The following is a 17,381-nucleotide window of genomic DNA, read 5'->3' as shown; positions in this document are numbered from 1 at the left end:
TATATAACAGTACCACCCTCAAAGCACAGTATGTAACCATCACCCCAAAAGTTCCCTTGTGGCCCCTTTGCCTGACAACCACTGATGAAGTAATTTTGCCTTTCCAGAAAGTCACATACATAAGTGAAGTCATGCAGAATATAGCCTTTCAGATCTGTTTTTCTTAGCATAATGTTTTTTGAGATTTTTTTCCAACTTGTTGCATGTATCTCTAGTTTGTTTCCTTTTATTGCTGATTGTTCTGTTGGACAGGTGACGCACAGTTTATCCATTTGTTACTTGGTGGACATTCAGATCATTTGTAGTTTGGGGTTATGAATAAAGCTACTATAAATATTCACATACAGTTCTGAGAATACTTGTTTTGGTCTTGGGTAAATACCTAGGAATGAGATTGCTTACATGTATGGAATGTTTAACTTTATAAAAGTTGCGAATGTTTTTTTCCAAAGTGGATGTTTATTCTTACTGGCACTGTATGAGAGGTCCTATTATTTCTCACTCTTGCCAGCACTTGGTATTGTCAGTCTTCATCGTTTTACTTTTTATTAAAATCTCATTACAGCTTTAATTTGCATTTCCTTTGATGACTAATGAATGATATTGAGCATTTTTTCAAGTGCTCATATGCCATCTGTATGTCTTACTTGGGGAAGTATCTGTTCAAATATTTGCCCCATTTTTCAAATTGAGTTATTTGATGTCTGAGTTTTCAGAGCCAGATCTTCCTCAGATGTTTGTTTTACAGATATTTTTTCACAGTCTATGGCTTCAACATTTTGTACCTTTATCTTTTTAATTATAACATTAACATAAGACTATTATAATAAAGAATGTTTAAGTATTTCTTTCACATCTAATCTACCCACGTAAGTATTTAAGCATACTGGTAAAAGTATTTCTGCTTTAAGACATATGTTTTGAAAGTTTCGTTTATACTTTCACACTAAAATTTATCTTCATGTTCAAGAGGATAGTTAGGGAGGGAAAAAAGCAATTGTCTGTTGAAATAATCCATTTCAACATGTTTTGCTCTTCTTGTATTCTAGTGTTATCCAGGATAAATTCTGTGGTATTATAAACATCTCAGTGGAGGGCCTACATGACGTCATGACTGAAGATCCTGAAACGGGAACTTACAAAGAGTAGGTGTATCATTTAATTAATTGCACTTGAACTTCGGTAATTAATTATACCCTACGTTATTTTTGTTTATCATAACCATATAAGCATTGTATGGCAGCTTTTAAATTTTGTCTTTATAAAAGAAAACTTTTGTTATTTTGCTTGTAATATTGTTTCATCTTGAGATAAGCTAAATTTTTTTATAGTGAAATTTTGAATTGGGGTTCTTTGGTCTAGTCAGTCATTTTATGTCTTGACATTAGGTTTTAAAAAAATATTGCAAGTGTAGTTTGTCATATAAATTCCCTTTTTAAGATTTTTAAATTATTTTTAATTGAGGATACTTGCTTTACAGTATTGTGTTGGTTTCTACATACATCAACATGAATCAGCCATAGGAATATGTATGTCCTGTCCTTGAACCCCCCTCCCACCTCCCACCCCATCCCACTAGGCATACCACCTTGAATACGCCTGATCTTGTCTTTCAAAATATTTTGAATATGTTTTTCCACTAACAGTGTTCCCTTGCCCTTCAGGCAAGTTATGGAGAAAAAGGGGAGTGGATTAGCATCCTATATTTGTATTTGACTGGTTGAAGCATCACTGGCTCCTCTAAGATAGTAGAGGGTCACATGGTACTTGACTAGTTCCAGAAGACAGTAGTAAAATTTCGGTTGATCCTTGTACAGGGTGGACGGGGGTTTGGGGCTCCAACCCTCTTCACAGTTGAAACTCCAAATATAACTTTACAGTTGACCCTCTATGTCTGAAATTCTGTATCTGTGGATTCAACGAAGCACAGATCGTGTAGTACTGTAGTATGTGTAGCACTGTTATATGAGTTTATTGAAAAAAATCTACACAGTTCAAATCTGTGCTGTTCAAAGGTCAACTGTATTCTTCAGGAGCTTAGTTAAAATCATGTTATCAGGATTGCTGATAATCTCACATTTATCTGTTAATTTGAATAAAATTTTTAATCATCATATCATTTCATAGTAGAATTATCACACCTTTCTTCTTAATACTGATATTAATAAAGGGAATATTTCATATAATGATAAGGAAGGCTTCATGAGATTCCAGACTGCCTGACTTCTCCTCAGTAATGTATTTAGCCTGTTTTCCTGGCTTGAGGATGGCCATTCTAACAGGTGTGATATGATATTGTGGTTTGGGTTTCCATCTCTCTGATGATTGATGATGTTGAGATCTTTCCTGTGTCTGTTGGCCGTCTGTATGTCTAATTTGGAAAAATGTCTGTGCAGATCCTCTGACTGTTTTTTAATCAGATTGTTTGATTTTTTGGTATTGAGTTGAATCAGTTGATATATTTTGGACCTTAACCCCTTATCAAATGCACGATTTGTAAATACTTTCTTTAATCAAGTTGCCTTTTCCTTCTGTTGGAGGTTTCCTTTGCTGTACACAAGTCTTTGGTTTGATGTAGCCCCACATGTTTGTTTTTGTTGCCTTTGTTTTCAGAGCAGATATAAACAATCATCACCAAGACCAGTGTGAAGGAGCTAACCACTGTGTTTTCTTGTAGGAGTTTTATTGTTTCAGGTCTTAAGTTCAAGTCTTTGATTCATTTTGAGTTAATTTTTTGTGTTTAGTTTATCTTTTAGTTTCATCTTTTTGCTTGAGTTTCTTTTTAGTTAATAGAGCTCTTTATTAAACCAGGAAAATATATCAATGATGCTTATAATTTGCCTTCTGCTTGTCTTTGTTTAGACCGGATTCCCTTTTTTTCCTTAAATAATACATTGTTTTTAGGCACATTGAGAAATGAGGTTGACAACCTGTTGCCAAATTTGGGAATAAGGAAGAAAGGAGACTCATAAGTTGTGGTTTTATAGTTAGAGAGTACAAAACATATTGCCATCAAGGATGTAATTTTTTTAGAAACAAAAATAAAATGTAGGCTTTTATAAGCATTTTCCCCCCTCTTGACATATTGACTCACCAGACAGCTTTTCATAATGGAATAGAGAATATCCGAAGCAGCCTTGTTTCCTTGACTCTGACTTACCCCTCTGTATTATCCTAACTTGTGTTGGTCTCAGTGACCTCCTTGACGCCTCTCTCCAGTTAATCCTTCTGATCCATTCTGTTCCACTTCTTAAAATTAGAAGCCCACTTTTGTATAGCATGAAGTTGATGGGACACTGTTCTTTGCTGATCTTCAGTTTACATTAATTGGCCTTTTCTCTTCCTCTCTAAATTCTTTCCCCTTTCCCAAATGTGCCATTTCCTTTGACTCATAACATTTCTTCTCCTTGGCAGGTCATGCCCTCAGCATTGCCCTGTGTAGCAAATACCTCCTTCTAGATTCCTTTCCATAATCTCAGTAAAAAGTCATTGCTTCCTTCTCTGCTTCTTGGTGGCTTCGATGGAAAAGAATCTGCCTGCAGTGTAGGAAACCTGGGTTCGATCCCTGGGTTGGGAAGATTCTCTGGAGAAGGGCATGGCTACTCACACCACTATTCTTGGCTGGGAAATCCCATGGACAGAGGAGCCTGGCGGGCTACAGTTCATGGGATCACAAAGAGTCAGACAGGGCTAACAGGAGCAACTGACACTTTCACTTTCTGTTCCTTCATGGCACTTTGTCTATACTACTAACATACAACTGTTCAGTTCAGTTCAGTCCGACTCTGAGACCCCATGAATTGTAGCACACCAGGCCTCCCTGTCCATCACCAACTCCCGGAGTTCACTCAAACTCACATCCATTGAGTCGGTGATGCCATCCAGCCATCTCATGCTCTGTCGTCCCCTTCTCCTCTTGCCCCCAATCCCTCCCAGCATCAGAGTCTTTTCCAATGAGTCAACTCTTCGCGTGAGGTGGCCAAACTATTGGAGTTTCAGCTTGAGCATCAGTCCTTCCAATGAACACCCAGGACTGATCTCCTTTAGGATGGACTGATTGGATCTCCTTACAGTCCAAGGGACTCTCAAGAGTCTTCTCCCACACCACAGTTCAAAAGCATCAATTCTTTGGTGCTCAGCTTTCTTCACAGTCCAACTCTCACATCCATACATGACCACTGGAAAAACCATAGCCTTGACTAGACGGACCTTTGTTGGCAAAGTAATGTCTCTGCTTTTGAATATGCTATCTAGATTGGTCATAACTTTCCTTCCAAGGAGTAAGAGTCTTTTAATTTCATGGCTGCAGTCACCATTGCAGTGATTTTGGAGCCCCCAAAAATAAAGTCTGACACTGCTTCCACTGTTTCCCCATCTATTTGCCATGAAGTGATGGGACCGGATGCCATGATCTTCGTTTTCTGAATGTTGAGCTTTAAGCCAACTTTTTCACTCTCCTTTTTCACTTTCATCAAAAGGCTTTTTAGTTCCTCTTCACTTTCTGCCATAAGGGTGGTGTCATCTGCATATCTGAGGTTATTGATATTTCTCCCAGCAATCTTGATTCCAGCTTGTGCTTCCTCCAGCCCAGAGTTTCTCATGATGTACTCTGCATATAAGTTAAGTAAGCAGGATGATAATATACAGCCTTGACATACTCCTTTTCCTATTTGGAACCAGTCTGTTGTTCCATATCCAGTTCTAACTGTTGCTTCCTGACCTGCATATAGGTTTCTCAAGAGGCTGGTCAGGGGGTCTGGTATTCCCATCTCTTGAAGAATTTTCCACAGTTGATTGTGATCCACACAGTCAAAGGCTTTGGCATAGTCAATAAAGCAGAAATAGATGTTTTTCTGGAACTCTCTTGCTTTTTCGATGATCCAGTGGATGGTGGCAATTTGGTTTCTGGTTCCTCTGCCTTTTCTAAAACCAGCTTGAACATCTGGAAGTTCATGGTTCACATATTGCTGAAGCCTGGCTTGGAGAATTTTGAGCATTACTTTACTAGCATGTGAGATGAGTGCAGTTGTGTGATAGTTTGAGCATTCTTTGGCATTGCCTTTCTTTGGGATTGGAATGAAAACGGACCTTTTCCAGTCCTGTGCCCACTGCTGAGTTTTCCAAATTTGCTGGCAAATTGAGTGTAGCACTTTCACAGTGTCATCTTTCAGGATTTGAAATAGCTCAACTGGAATTCCATCACCTGCACTAGCTTTGTTCGTACAACTGTTAGTTGCCTATATTCAATTTAGTGGTCATAAGAGGATTTGAGGCAATGAATAAGTAAAGCACATGCTCTTTGTGACTGAAAACTATTAATATGGGGTTGAAGGAATTTAAACAAGAAATCTTGCATGGAGAAACATACCATCCAGGTGTAAAACAGCCTTGACTTTACTAACTACCAGGGCAAAGAAAAGCATTTGGAATTACATGGTTCCTGGTATCGTATAGAAGGAAGTAGGTATATCAAGAGAGGGAGACTGTTTCTTGCCCTGAATCCAGAAGTGAATTTTTGGTAAGATATTTTTGTGATACTTATATAAGGGACTGTAAAAGGATATTCAGCTGCAAGTAAGAGAAACCCCTGAGTCAGCTGACTTTAACAATAAAAAAGCAATTGCAGGTGAGAGAGGGTTTCTCAGGTGGTGCTAGTGGTAAAGAACCCACCTCCCAATGCAGGAGACCTAAGAGACGCAGGCTTGATCCCTGAGTTGGGAAGATCCCCTGTAGGAGGGCATGGCAACCCACTCCAGTATTCATGACTGGAGAATCCCATGGACAAAGGAGTCTGGCAGGCTACGGTCCATAGGATCACAAAGAGTCTGACACGGCTAAAGTGACTTAGCACACATGGATGTGAGTGGGAGGCTCTTGGATTAGGTATTCGTGACCACACAATACCTTAAAGACCCAGTTCTTCCTACCCCGTCCCCTCAACACATGAACTTCGTGTGCAGGCTCCTTACCGTCATTGTCAAAAGTAGTTCTCGACTCTACAGTTCGTGACGCTGCCAGTGCCAGCCAGGAGTCATCTTTTTCCTTGTGTCGTTTTAACATCATAGGACACTGTCCTAGAAGTCATTTCATCCGATTTCTCTCCATATCTAATTGGCTAGAAGTTCTTAAACATACTCATATAGAAAGCAGTCATTGACCAGGGGAATAGGATTTCCTTGATTGCTTACTGAGCCACCAGCGTTGGGGCTCAGATCAGCTTTTTCTGAAGCATATGGTGGACATGAAACAGGAGGATAACTGACAAGTTCAGGGCTCAAGTTGGGAAGGAGGACAATTACACAGGCGACCTAAGTGTCCACTGCAGAGACCAATGGAATAGCATCAGTTCTAGTTTTCTCATCTCCTTAAAAAGTGGGTTTCTATAGATTAAATAAAAGTTGTACCTTTAAGCCAGAAATAATAATTTCATATTGCATGCTAATACTGTTGGTTGTGTTTGGCTGGTTGGTTTCTTGTTGGGAAAGATTTTGAGTTAGCCAGCTAGAGTGCCTGGATGTATTTAGTGAATGAGTGTAGAATGTGAGGGGTGGCTGCCTAAGCTTATATGTTAGCTGTCCCTGTTTTAAGCTGTTGTTATTATAATTTTATTTACAATTACTTTTATTGCACTCACAGCCCACATCTTTTAGCTTAGTAAAATTCTATTAACTTTCACCTTGCTTTTTGTGTAAAACATGATTCCCTATCTTTAATCTTTGTCAACAAAATTAGATTTGATTTTTACTTGAAGATTTTCCTGCAGGAGAAAATTTCAGCTTTGGGCTTTTCAAATTTTTTTTCACTTTCCGCCTTTCAGAGACCCAAATGAATGCAATTTTCAGAATTGCAAAGTACAAATATCTCGCCCTCTGACAAAAATGTGTATATTTATATCCAGAGCATACTTTATTATTAATAAATCTTTAGGGAAGGGAGAACAGAGAGCTTTTCACTGTACAAGTAAGTTAACAGATTTTTGAAATGTAGTGAAAGAATTTGATACAGTATAAAACTTACTTCCATGGAGATCCAGATTCATCACAATTAAAATTCAAGTCTGCTGCATACTTCAGACGGAGAAGGCAATGGCAACCCACTCCAGTACTCTTGCCTGGAAAATCCCATGGACAGAGGAGCCTGGTAGGCTACAGTCCATGGGGTTGCTAAGAGTCAGACATGACTGAGCGACTTCACTTTCACTTTTCACTTTCATGCATTGGAGAAGGAAATGGCAACCCAATCCGGTGTTCTTGCCTGGAGAATCCCGGGGATGGTGGAGCCTGGTGGGCTGCCATCTATGGGCTCGCACAGAGTCGGACACGACTGAAGTGACTTAGCAGTAGCAGCAGCAGCGTACTTCAGAGAGCTAATGTGAAGGAGGTCCATCTTATTATTTATTTCTAATACAAACTAGAATCGAAACTTTTCTTAGACTTTTCACTTTATTAAATACCTTTGGAGTTGAGATAATGTCGTAATTTTCCACCTTTGTGCTCGAGTTATTTGGCCAAGTACTTGACCATTGAACAATGCAGGGGTTAGGGGCATCCACCCTCTGTGAATGTGAAGAGCCGAGTAAACCTTATAGTTAGCCATCTTCACCGACAGTCGTCTGGTTCCATGTCCTCAGATTCAGCCAACCGTGGTTGTGTAATACTGTAGTATTTTTTAATTAATTACTTTCGGCCGTGCTGGGTCTTTATTGGTGCGTGCAGGCTTTCTTTAGTCGTAGTGAGGGGCCTACTCTTCACTGCTGTGTGGGCTTCTCGTTGCGGTGGCTTCTCTTGCTGTGGAGCGTGGGCTCTTGAGTGCCTGGGCTTCAGCAGTTGCAGCATACGGGCTTGGTAGTTGCAGCTTGCGGGCTCCAGAGCACAGGTTCAGTTGTGGGGTATGGCCTTAGTTGCTCTATGGCATGTGGGATCCTTCCGGATCAGGGATCAAACCTATGTCCCCTGCATTTGCAGGCAGATTCCTAATCACTGAACCACCAGGGAAGTCCCCAATAGTATTTATTATAGGAAAAAAAAAATCCATGTATAATTAGACTCCTGCAGTTCAAACTTGTGTTGTTGAAGAGTTTACATCAACTGTACATCATAGTGGACAAAAGCATTGCAGCTCCAAAAGAGTAAAGCCATGAAGTGAGTTAGAGATTGAGCTCTTGTTGTTTTTCAGGGTTTCAGATTTCCAGTTTAAGGTTCTTAGTATTTGATTCTATCAGGTGGACTGACTGGGTCAGAGATAGTTGTTTCAAAAATGAATTTTTTAATGATCAGGGATAAGAAGAAAAGGACATTCATGTGCCCTACAAGAGTGAGTCTGATCAAGTTTCTGGTTTTAGCACTTGTCCCTAACCCTGAATCGAAGGTTATTTATATAGCTAAGTCAAGAAATGCCCTTCATGTATACTTACTACAAAACATAACAGAAAGCAAGCTTTCTTTGCCACAGCTTTTTATTGGTTAAGAACTTAATGACTCTGATAAATTGCAGAAGTCTGTTCTAAATTAGGAACAGTAAAGTTCATTCTTTTAACTTGATTCACGAGACAGTATTCATCTAGTCTCCCTGGAGCCAGTGTTGATGGAATAGGAAGCTGTCTTATCTCTGCTAATGTAAAGAGCAGTGATGCAGATAATCAAAATAAAGTGGGCTGTAACTGCCCTGCAGTGCTATCAGGGACAAGTTCTTCATAGCGTAGTAATGTCATTTGGAGCACAAAGTAGATTGTTACGTAATTGATAGTGTTTTAAAGATGTTACTGTTTAAATTATTGTTACTATTATGAAACATATACAATAATCTAGACATATGAAGATTAATGGTAAAAGAAAAAGTATTAATTTTAATTTTAAGTGTTTGTAAGTATCATTTTTAGAAAGATTATAAAAGGTACACCTTGCTTTTGTCAAGTGGTTTAGGGTTCAAAAGTTTCCTATAAATAAATTTCTTATGATTTATTACCTAAATATTCAAGCAAAATGCTCAATGCAAAAGGTATGTTATAGACTTTTTTTATTTATTTAAAACTTTTTTTTTTTAATTGCAGCTGTATGTTAATGTCTCATCTTGAAGAACCAAAAGTAACAGAAGATGAAGAACCACCCACAGAACAAGATAAGAGGAAAAAGATGGTAAGTTACAAAAGTAGCTTCTAAAATCTGGGAAAATCACATATCATCATTATATTCTGGAGATTTTGAAGATACTTGGTGGTCCGTTCTTCCATCTGTCAATCTATCTGTCCATCCATTAGTCCATCCTTTGTTGCAGAATCAATGTAAAATAACTGATTTTGAAGTTTTGGGTGTACTTCTAAAACAGATAAATTGTATTCCTAGTGCAGGAAGTTGAGTTTAACTCTTGATCTGAAATAATTGTTTCTTGTCTTAGCAGAGGACTTACTCCTTTACTGACAAGAGCCATGTGACCCTCAAACCTTACTTAAATTGTAATGCTCATTCTTCTGCTTTGAGATTTATTAACATTTCCTTTTTTCCTGTTAGTTCATGGATCTTGTAATGAATTGTTTTTTGAAATATAAGTCTTTATAAGAATGCCTTTAAATTAATTTCTAGATTGTTTTGAAAACCATACTCTTACTATAAGAATCTGATAAGAAAAGAGTTGTTTATAATCATAAATTGTAAATACTTTGACACATTAATTTAAAACAGGTACATAAATAATTTTTTTCTCCTTTTTCTCTTGGAATCTTCTCTAGTCTCCTGACCTTACCAGAGATTAAGCTCATTGTGCCTTCTGTCCTCATTTGCAGTTGAGAACACCACCACTATCTACCTCAAAAGTAGAATAAATTAATTAATATATAAAATGATCAGGAGATAATGCTGAGCACCTAATAGTTAATGTTGGGTATCATTATTTTAGTCTACTTGTGATAGTCACCTCCTGAATTATCCTACATTAATCCTCAAGGGTTTCATCCTCAGTGTATAGCTGATACTGCACTGTTCTGACCGCTTTCTTTGAAACTGTGTTTGAGTTTAATCCATTTTATTTTGTTTTTATGCTAGGTGTCATCTCCGTAGCACTAGTGTAGAAGAAAGGACAATATTCAAGAATTTGTAAAACCTGAATGCTGGTCCTGTTTGTAGTGTTAAATTATGACCTTGAGCAAGTCACACTGTCTCTTGAGAACTGTTTTCTCTTCTGAGAAATGAGGGGGAAATTGGATTAGCAAATTCCAAGGGCAGTGAGCTAAAAAATTATTTGTGTGTGTGTGTGTGTGTTTTAGCTCTTAATACTGTTCCTTTCCTTCCCCAGTATATAGAATCCCAGTGAAGTTTTCAGTTGTGAGTGTACCTCTGGAAATAATTCTCCTGTGAAATGAGACTGCTAAGTGGTATCCTAAATACATGAATAATGTTATTTTCTACATTTAGAATGATGACAGCCTTTTGGTATAATATAATACTTTATCTTTCCTCTTGCTTTTTTAAACTTTGAATATATCATTGATGTTGTAGAAAAATATGATAGCATTTTTCTCAATAAGATTCTGTACTTGTAAATGAATCATAGGTATCCTGGTCCCTTTTAGTCATCAGCTTTGTGTATACTTTAATAACATGCTTAATCTGGTTAGATCTACTTTTTGCATATTGATCTGCTGAGATCTGTTTTCTATTACATACAGAGTACTTCATAACATCATAGGGTAGTCATTTCAATTCTAACTTTATTTTGAATGTAAATGAAATATTATCTCAAAGAGCAGTATAAGAACAGAGTTTTAGAAATAACCCTTAAAGGTTTTTGGTTCAGTTTTGTTATATCCTAAATTTTATTTGAGAGCTCATTATTTTATCATTATTGTTTTATTTTAGGTAGTATTGATTTATAGAACAACTTGTATTTTTTAAAGTGATTTTATTTGAAATTAGTCTTCACAGTAGCTATTGGATGTAGATTTACATTGTCATCTCTATTAAGATTTCTAGTGCCTTAGACTTAAAGCTTAGTCTTATGCTGTTAATATCATAGCATTTATGATCAGTGCGGGGGTTTTGTATCTTAGCCTTGAATAAATACAATTATGAATACAGGGCTAATTTTTCAATAACTTTTCAGTAACAAACAAAATCAGTTTCAGTGTATCGTCAAGGTTTTACATACAAGAATAAAGTATGTATTTTTTCCCATAATTATGTCATCTTTCTTGTACTGTGATGTTTTTAACATTAGAAATTTTTTGAGAACTAACTACATGTATCTTGGTTGTAATTTCAAAGGGTAGTATTTGCTGGTAGATGATTATGAATTACTGTTCAAAAGAAAAACCAATCTAGCATCAAAGATTATCTTCATTTTAAAATGGAATTTTTTTATATACTCAGAAGAAAAAGTGTAGCTGCTTGATTCCAAGATTGTGTAATTGAATGTTTGATTTACCGTCGCTGTTGCCTTAAAGTGGTCCCTAAAATGTGGTGTCTTCACTTCAGTAGCTGCTTTGATAGAGCAAAGCAATGGTGACTGTAATTCAGAAAGACGGATAATTAGTATTATATCAAATGTGCCAAATGATTTTCCGTAAGTTTATGAAGATTCTCTATATTTCATCTTAAATAAGGATGAAATTTCCATTCAGAAAAGCTATTAAGCTTTCCAGACTTTTGATTATGTGCTTTTTTAATCCAGCTCCCTCTGTACTTTCTGTTTTGGGGGAACTAATTCTGAGAAGCTTGAACGTGGCCCAGGCGTTTCATTTCCTTTCTAAGTTTCCTCTCTGCCCTGCATGCTTCTGTAGTAGGACAGTGGTTTCGTGATCTCTCTTCTATAGAGAATTTAGCTAACGCATTAACATTTTAAGTTGTTTGTAATTTCTTTTTTGTGAAATGTGACATACAAGCCACTTATAAGTTGAAACTTCTCAAATTGAAGTTTTGAGCACATTAATGCTTTCAGCAACTTTATGGTACCTAAGAAAGCATTGTTAATGTAACATTTGATACAGTAAGTAGAGCTGTTTTGATCATTCTTTCCTGTTAAATGTTTCTCAGTTTAAGCCCTAGAAATATTTTTATAATCAGTTTCTATAAAAATAATCTAGTTTTATGTATACTTAATAGGTACTTTAATTGATAATGAGGTGTAAATAAGTTGAACGTTATTAAAACTATGCTAACTTCTCACTCACTCGTGCTAGCACAAATAAAGCTCTGTCCAAGCATCATTCATATGTCTTCTGCTTTTGTTGTAGCCCAGCTAAGCAAATTGATGGTATGTTAGGTTTTGTTGCATCTTATTTGATAAATTCATGACCAAATCCTAGGTCTTATGGTGAATATAATAAATCCTGAGCACACCTTGCGTACTGCCTTTGAGTGAGTATTGTCTACTTTGCTGCTACTGCTGGTTCAGGGAGGGAAAGAAGTGCTGTGTTCTGGGAATGGAATTTGTCTGAAAATCATAGCCTACAGGTAGCCGATATTTCTCTTTCTGAGAACAGTCTGCCTCTTCCTCCACCTTTGCCTCTGCCTCCCACCCTCTTCTCCCTCTCCCCCGAGCTTTCTTCCTCTCGTCAGCTCTCCCTGAAAACTTATTTGCCTACCTATGAAATATAAACGTTTCCCTCAGACTTTTACTTATATGTATAGAACATACTGTTGGAGGGAAGGTTACCCTTTTCAGTTCCACAATGTTATTTTGTAAATCTTTAGTCCAAATATAACGTCAGTTAGGTGCTCTATGGTGATGGTTTGTTGTGGGATGTTGTAAACTCTCCCTGAATTATTTTGATCACTGAGAACCATTAGGATCCTTCTTTTGGCTGTCCCATTTGCCTCTAGAAAAACTCAACAGAACTAGTATAAACACAGAATTATATTTGATTGTCACTATTTTGGTACTATCTTCTTAATTAAATACCAGTACCCTGAACTGTGGGCTTCCTGGGTAGCTCAGCTGGTAAAGAATCCACCTGCAATGCGGGAGACCCTGGTTCGATTCCTGGTTGGGAAGATCCTCTGGAGAAGGGATAGGCTACCCACTCCAGTATTCTTGGGCTTCCCTGGTGGCTCAGACGGTAAAGAATCTGCCTGCAATACAGGAGACCCTGGTTTGATTCCTGGGTTGGGAATATGCCCTGGAGGAGGGCATGGCAATTCACTCCAGTATTCTTGCCTGGAAAATTCCATGGACAGAGGAGCCTGGCAGGCTACAGTCCATGGGGTCGTAAAGAGTTAGACGCGACTGAGCGACTAAACACAAGCACAGCACCTTGAAATGCATGGTAAAAAGACGTTTTTATTTTACAGATAATATGAGATTAATTCATTATCTTGTTATTTGTGGTTTTTAAACTGCTTTTGTGAATCCTTACCCTATCACATTTAGTAATTGAGGTAACATACAATTGCTGAAAATACTCTTTAATATTCAACTTGCATGAAATGGCACGCTGGTTATGAATTTGGAGCTTTCTGCCTTTTCTCAACATGCCCAGTTTCATTTTTCACCTTCTCGTGCTACATCTCAACTTTATCTTAACTTGAAACTGATCTCATCCAAAATCCTAAACTCTGACATTTCTCTCTCATCGCAACCTTTTCTTCTTCCTTACTAACTATTGCTCTTCTCCTGGCAAATCTGCTTTGTCCTTTTATCTGCTGCTGCTAAGTCGCTTCAGTCATGTCCAACTCTGTGTGATCCCATAGACGGCAGCCCACCAGGCTTCTCCATCCCTGGGATTCTCCAGGCAAGAACACTGGAGTGGGTTGCCATTTCCTTCTCCAGTGTATGCAAGTGAAAAGTGAAAGTGAAGTTGCTCAGTCGTGTCTGACTCCTAGCGACCCCATGGACTGCAGCCCACCAGGCTCCTCCATCCATGGGATTCTCCAGGCAAGAGTACTGGAGTGGGGGTGCCATTGCCTTCTCCTTGTCCCTTTTATCTGAAGCCCCATAATTCATCCTTGTTTTTGCAATCACTTTCCCAGCTTTTGGGCTTTCCTGGTGGCTTAGTGGTAAAGAATCCGCCTGCCAATGCAAGAAATGTGGGGTTCAATCCCTGGATCAGGAAGATCCTCTGAAAAGGGAAATAGCAACCCGCTCCAGTATTTTTGTTTGGGAAATCCCATGGACAGAGGAGCCTGGTGGGCTGTGATCCATGGGATCGCGGAGTTGGACGCAGCTTAGCAACTGAACGTATATAGGTATGTTCCCAGCTTTTAACCTAGATTTCCTTGTTTTTCTGTAGTTTTTAAAAACACATTATATAGAGAAGGAAAGAGATAAGGATGATGGCAAATGTCATTGGAAACAGTATAAGCGAGCCAGTAGGCAGTGCAGCATTTTTAAAGTAATAAAAGAAAAAAAGCATTTCTCTTGTTCTCACATTACTAAAATAATCTTTTTTTTTTTTTCTGGCTGTGCCATGCTGCATGTAGAATCTTAATTACCTGACTAGGGATCAAACCCATGCCTCCTGTATTGGGAGCATGGAGTCTTAACCACTTGACTGCCAGGGAAGTCCCACTAAAGTAATCTTTTGATGTAACTTTTTACTACTGAAAATAAAAATTGTTTTATTTAATCTCTACTTGATTTGTAAGTGTTGGTCACTCAGTTGTGTCCAACTCTTTGTGACCCCATAGACTGTAGCCTGCCAGGCTCCTCTGTCCATAGAATTCTTGTGAAGTCTTTTTGAAATTTTATTTTGATGACAGTGGAAGATATCCTGTCTTCTGATTTTTCTTTATTCAACAAGATCTCTTTTCTATAGTTCTTCTGTATATTCTTGCCATCTCATCTTAATATCTTCTACTTCTGTTAGGTCCATACCATTTCTGTCCTTTATTGAGCCCATCTTTGCATGAAATGTTCCCTGGGTATCTCTGATTTTCTTGAAGAGATCTCTAGTCTTTCCCATTTTATTGTTTTCCTGTATTTCTTTGCATTGTTTATGTAGGAAAGCTTTCTTATCTCTCCTTGCTATTCTTTGGAACTCTGCATTCAGATGGGTATATCTTTCCTTTTCTCCTTTGCCTTTCCCTTCTCTTCTTTTCTCAGCTATTTGTAAGGCCTCCTCAGACAACCATTTTGCCTTTTTGCATTTCTTTTTTCTCAGGAATGGTTTTGATCACTGCCTCCTGTACAGTGTTACAAACCTCCGTCCATATATCTTCAGGCATCATGTCTATCGGATCTAATCCCTTGAATCTATTTGTCACTTCCAGTGTATAACCATAAGGGATTTGATTTAGGTCATACCTGTATGGCCTAAATAGTGGCCTAAAATAGTGTTTTTCCCTACTTTCTTCAATTTAAGTCTAAATTTTGCAATAAGGAGTTCATTATTAGAGCCACAGTCAGCTCCTGGTCTTGTTTTTGCTGACTGTATAGAGCTTTTCCATCTTCGGCTGCAAAGAATATAATCAATCTGATTTCAGTAATTATACAACTGACTCTCTATACCTCCACACAGTGGCAATAAAGTAGCATCTTCAAAATGAACTGTTTTTCTTTTGCATTTGTTTTTTACGTTTGACTGGTATACTGCTGTTTATATGTCCTTATCTTGATTTTTAGGTGATGCTAAGACGTAACCAAAACTGTCCTAGGACACATAACTTTACCTAAGGCCAGCTATATAAAAATACTAAGTATTTCAAAGTTGGATTGAACAAAACTTTTTTTAACCAGTGAGAGCTCAAAGTCAATGTTAAATTTATCCCAAATCTTGAAATACGCTATTGCAGTGGTTAATTCAACTCTCACAGACTGTAGAGTTGCATGTGACATTAAAAAATCCAAGAGGATAGGAAATAATGACTTGAAATAATCCAACTGAGATGTAATAAAATCACAAATTGATAACCAGACATCCTCCTGAGATAGCAGTTTTTCCCTTGATGGAGCTAAAATGTTAATCAAAAAGTAGTCTGAAATCCAGAGGTTAAGATCTTTCACACTAGGCTACATAATAGTAATCCAAAGACACTGGAAAAGACAATTCTGTTGAAAATGCCCTTGGAAGTAAATGAAATGATGCTTCTAAGTTTTTGTTTTTAGTCAAGATTTCAGATTAATTGCCTGCTGACATCAGTATTGTTCTTGAATATTAAAAAAAACCCATTTGTATTGAGTTTTTAAATTTTAACGAGGCAGCCTCATTATTCTTTATTTACTTGCAAAGAGACTGACATGACTGAGCGACTGAACAACAACAAATTGAATTGTTACTAAAAACCGTAGAAAGAGTTCAGTAATTTGCCACTCTTCACTGGGAAACTTTGGCAATTTGGATACAAGAGACATGGGTTTGATCCCTAGGTTGGGAAGATCCCCTGGAGGAGGAAATAGCAACCCACTCTGATATTCTTGCCTGGATAATCCCATGAACACAGGAGCCTGGCAGACTATAGTCCTTGGGGTTACACAGAGTCGGACATATCTGAGCATGCACACCTCCACACCCCCATGCAAATAAAGTCTTCAAATTCTAGATGAAGAATATGGCCTAGTTTAGGAGCACTTAGGTAACATTCCAGTGAACTTTAGACTGTCTTCTTGATGGTTTTTCCTACTTTATTCCTCTGCTGCTTCTTTCTTTTTCTCAATAAATTATCAGTAATGCTAGTTGTGTTTTTATAAGGAGGCTATGTTTTGAAGAAAGGGAAATTTAGAAAACCTTTTCAAAGAATTGTTCTACATCAGGAAGTTCCTATTTTGAAGACTTTTTTTTTTTAAATTATGAAAGTAACCTATACTAATTTAAAAGTCATGAAATCTTTGTCTGATGTGGAATACCCTTTTCCAAGGCAACATTTATAATAATACTAAGCTATTCTTTCCCTTTTCATTGTGCAAACATTTGTACTGGTGGTGCTGAAACCACATGGGGTACCCGTGGTGGGTATAACTGCTGTCACTTCAGCGTTGATAAGGTCAGTGGCAGCTAACTATACAACTGTACTGCTGCTGCTAAGTCGCTTCAGTCGTGTCCGAATCTGTGCGACCCCATAGATGGCAGCCCACCAGGCTCCCCTGTCCCTGGGATTCTCCAGGCAAGAATACTGGAGTGGGTTGCCATTTCCTTCTTCAAGGCATGCAAGTGAAAAGTGAAAGTGAAGTTGTTCAGTCGTGTCCGACTCTTCACGACCTCATGGACTGCAGCCTACCAGGCTCCTCCGTCCATGGCATTTTCCATGCAAGAGTACTGGAGTGGGGTGCCATCGCCTTCTCCACAACTATACTAGTAGTCATTGTATTCTCCACTGCCATCCTCTTAGTTTTTGTTTTTTAAAGCCAGTTTCATTTTAGAGTGTTTTCGATGACACAGTACAAATTATTAAGTTTCCTAAATCTCCACTCTTGAGTGTACATCTTTTAAATATTTTCTGTCGTAATGTCCTCTGACA

General features: G+C 37.9%; 1 protein-coding gene across 1 annotated transcript in view; it reads left to right on the top strand.

Annotated features, from left to right (window-relative positions):
* IPO11 (importin 11) overlaps positions 1-17,381 on the top strand; it is a 203,414-nt gene that overhangs the window by 167,289 nt on the left and 18,744 nt on the right. The window contains exons 28-29 of the mRNA XM_019982950.2: positions 1,050-1,145; positions 9,050-9,134. Of these exons, the coding sequence (XP_019838509.1) occupies positions 1,050-1,145; positions 9,050-9,134 (181 nt within the window). The remainder of the gene's footprint in view (positions 1-1,049; positions 1,146-9,049; positions 9,135-17,381) is intronic.

This window comes from Bos indicus, chromosome 20 (assembly GCF_029378745.1).
Source record: "Bos indicus isolate NIAB-ARS_2022 breed Sahiwal x Tharparkar chromosome 20, NIAB-ARS_B.indTharparkar_mat_pri_1.0, whole genome shotgun sequence".
Taxonomy (NCBI): domain Eukaryota; kingdom Metazoa; phylum Chordata; class Mammalia; order Artiodactyla; family Bovidae; genus Bos; species Bos indicus.
Note: the sequence above shows the minus strand (reverse complement) of the source record. Positions and strands in the feature narration are given on the sequence as shown.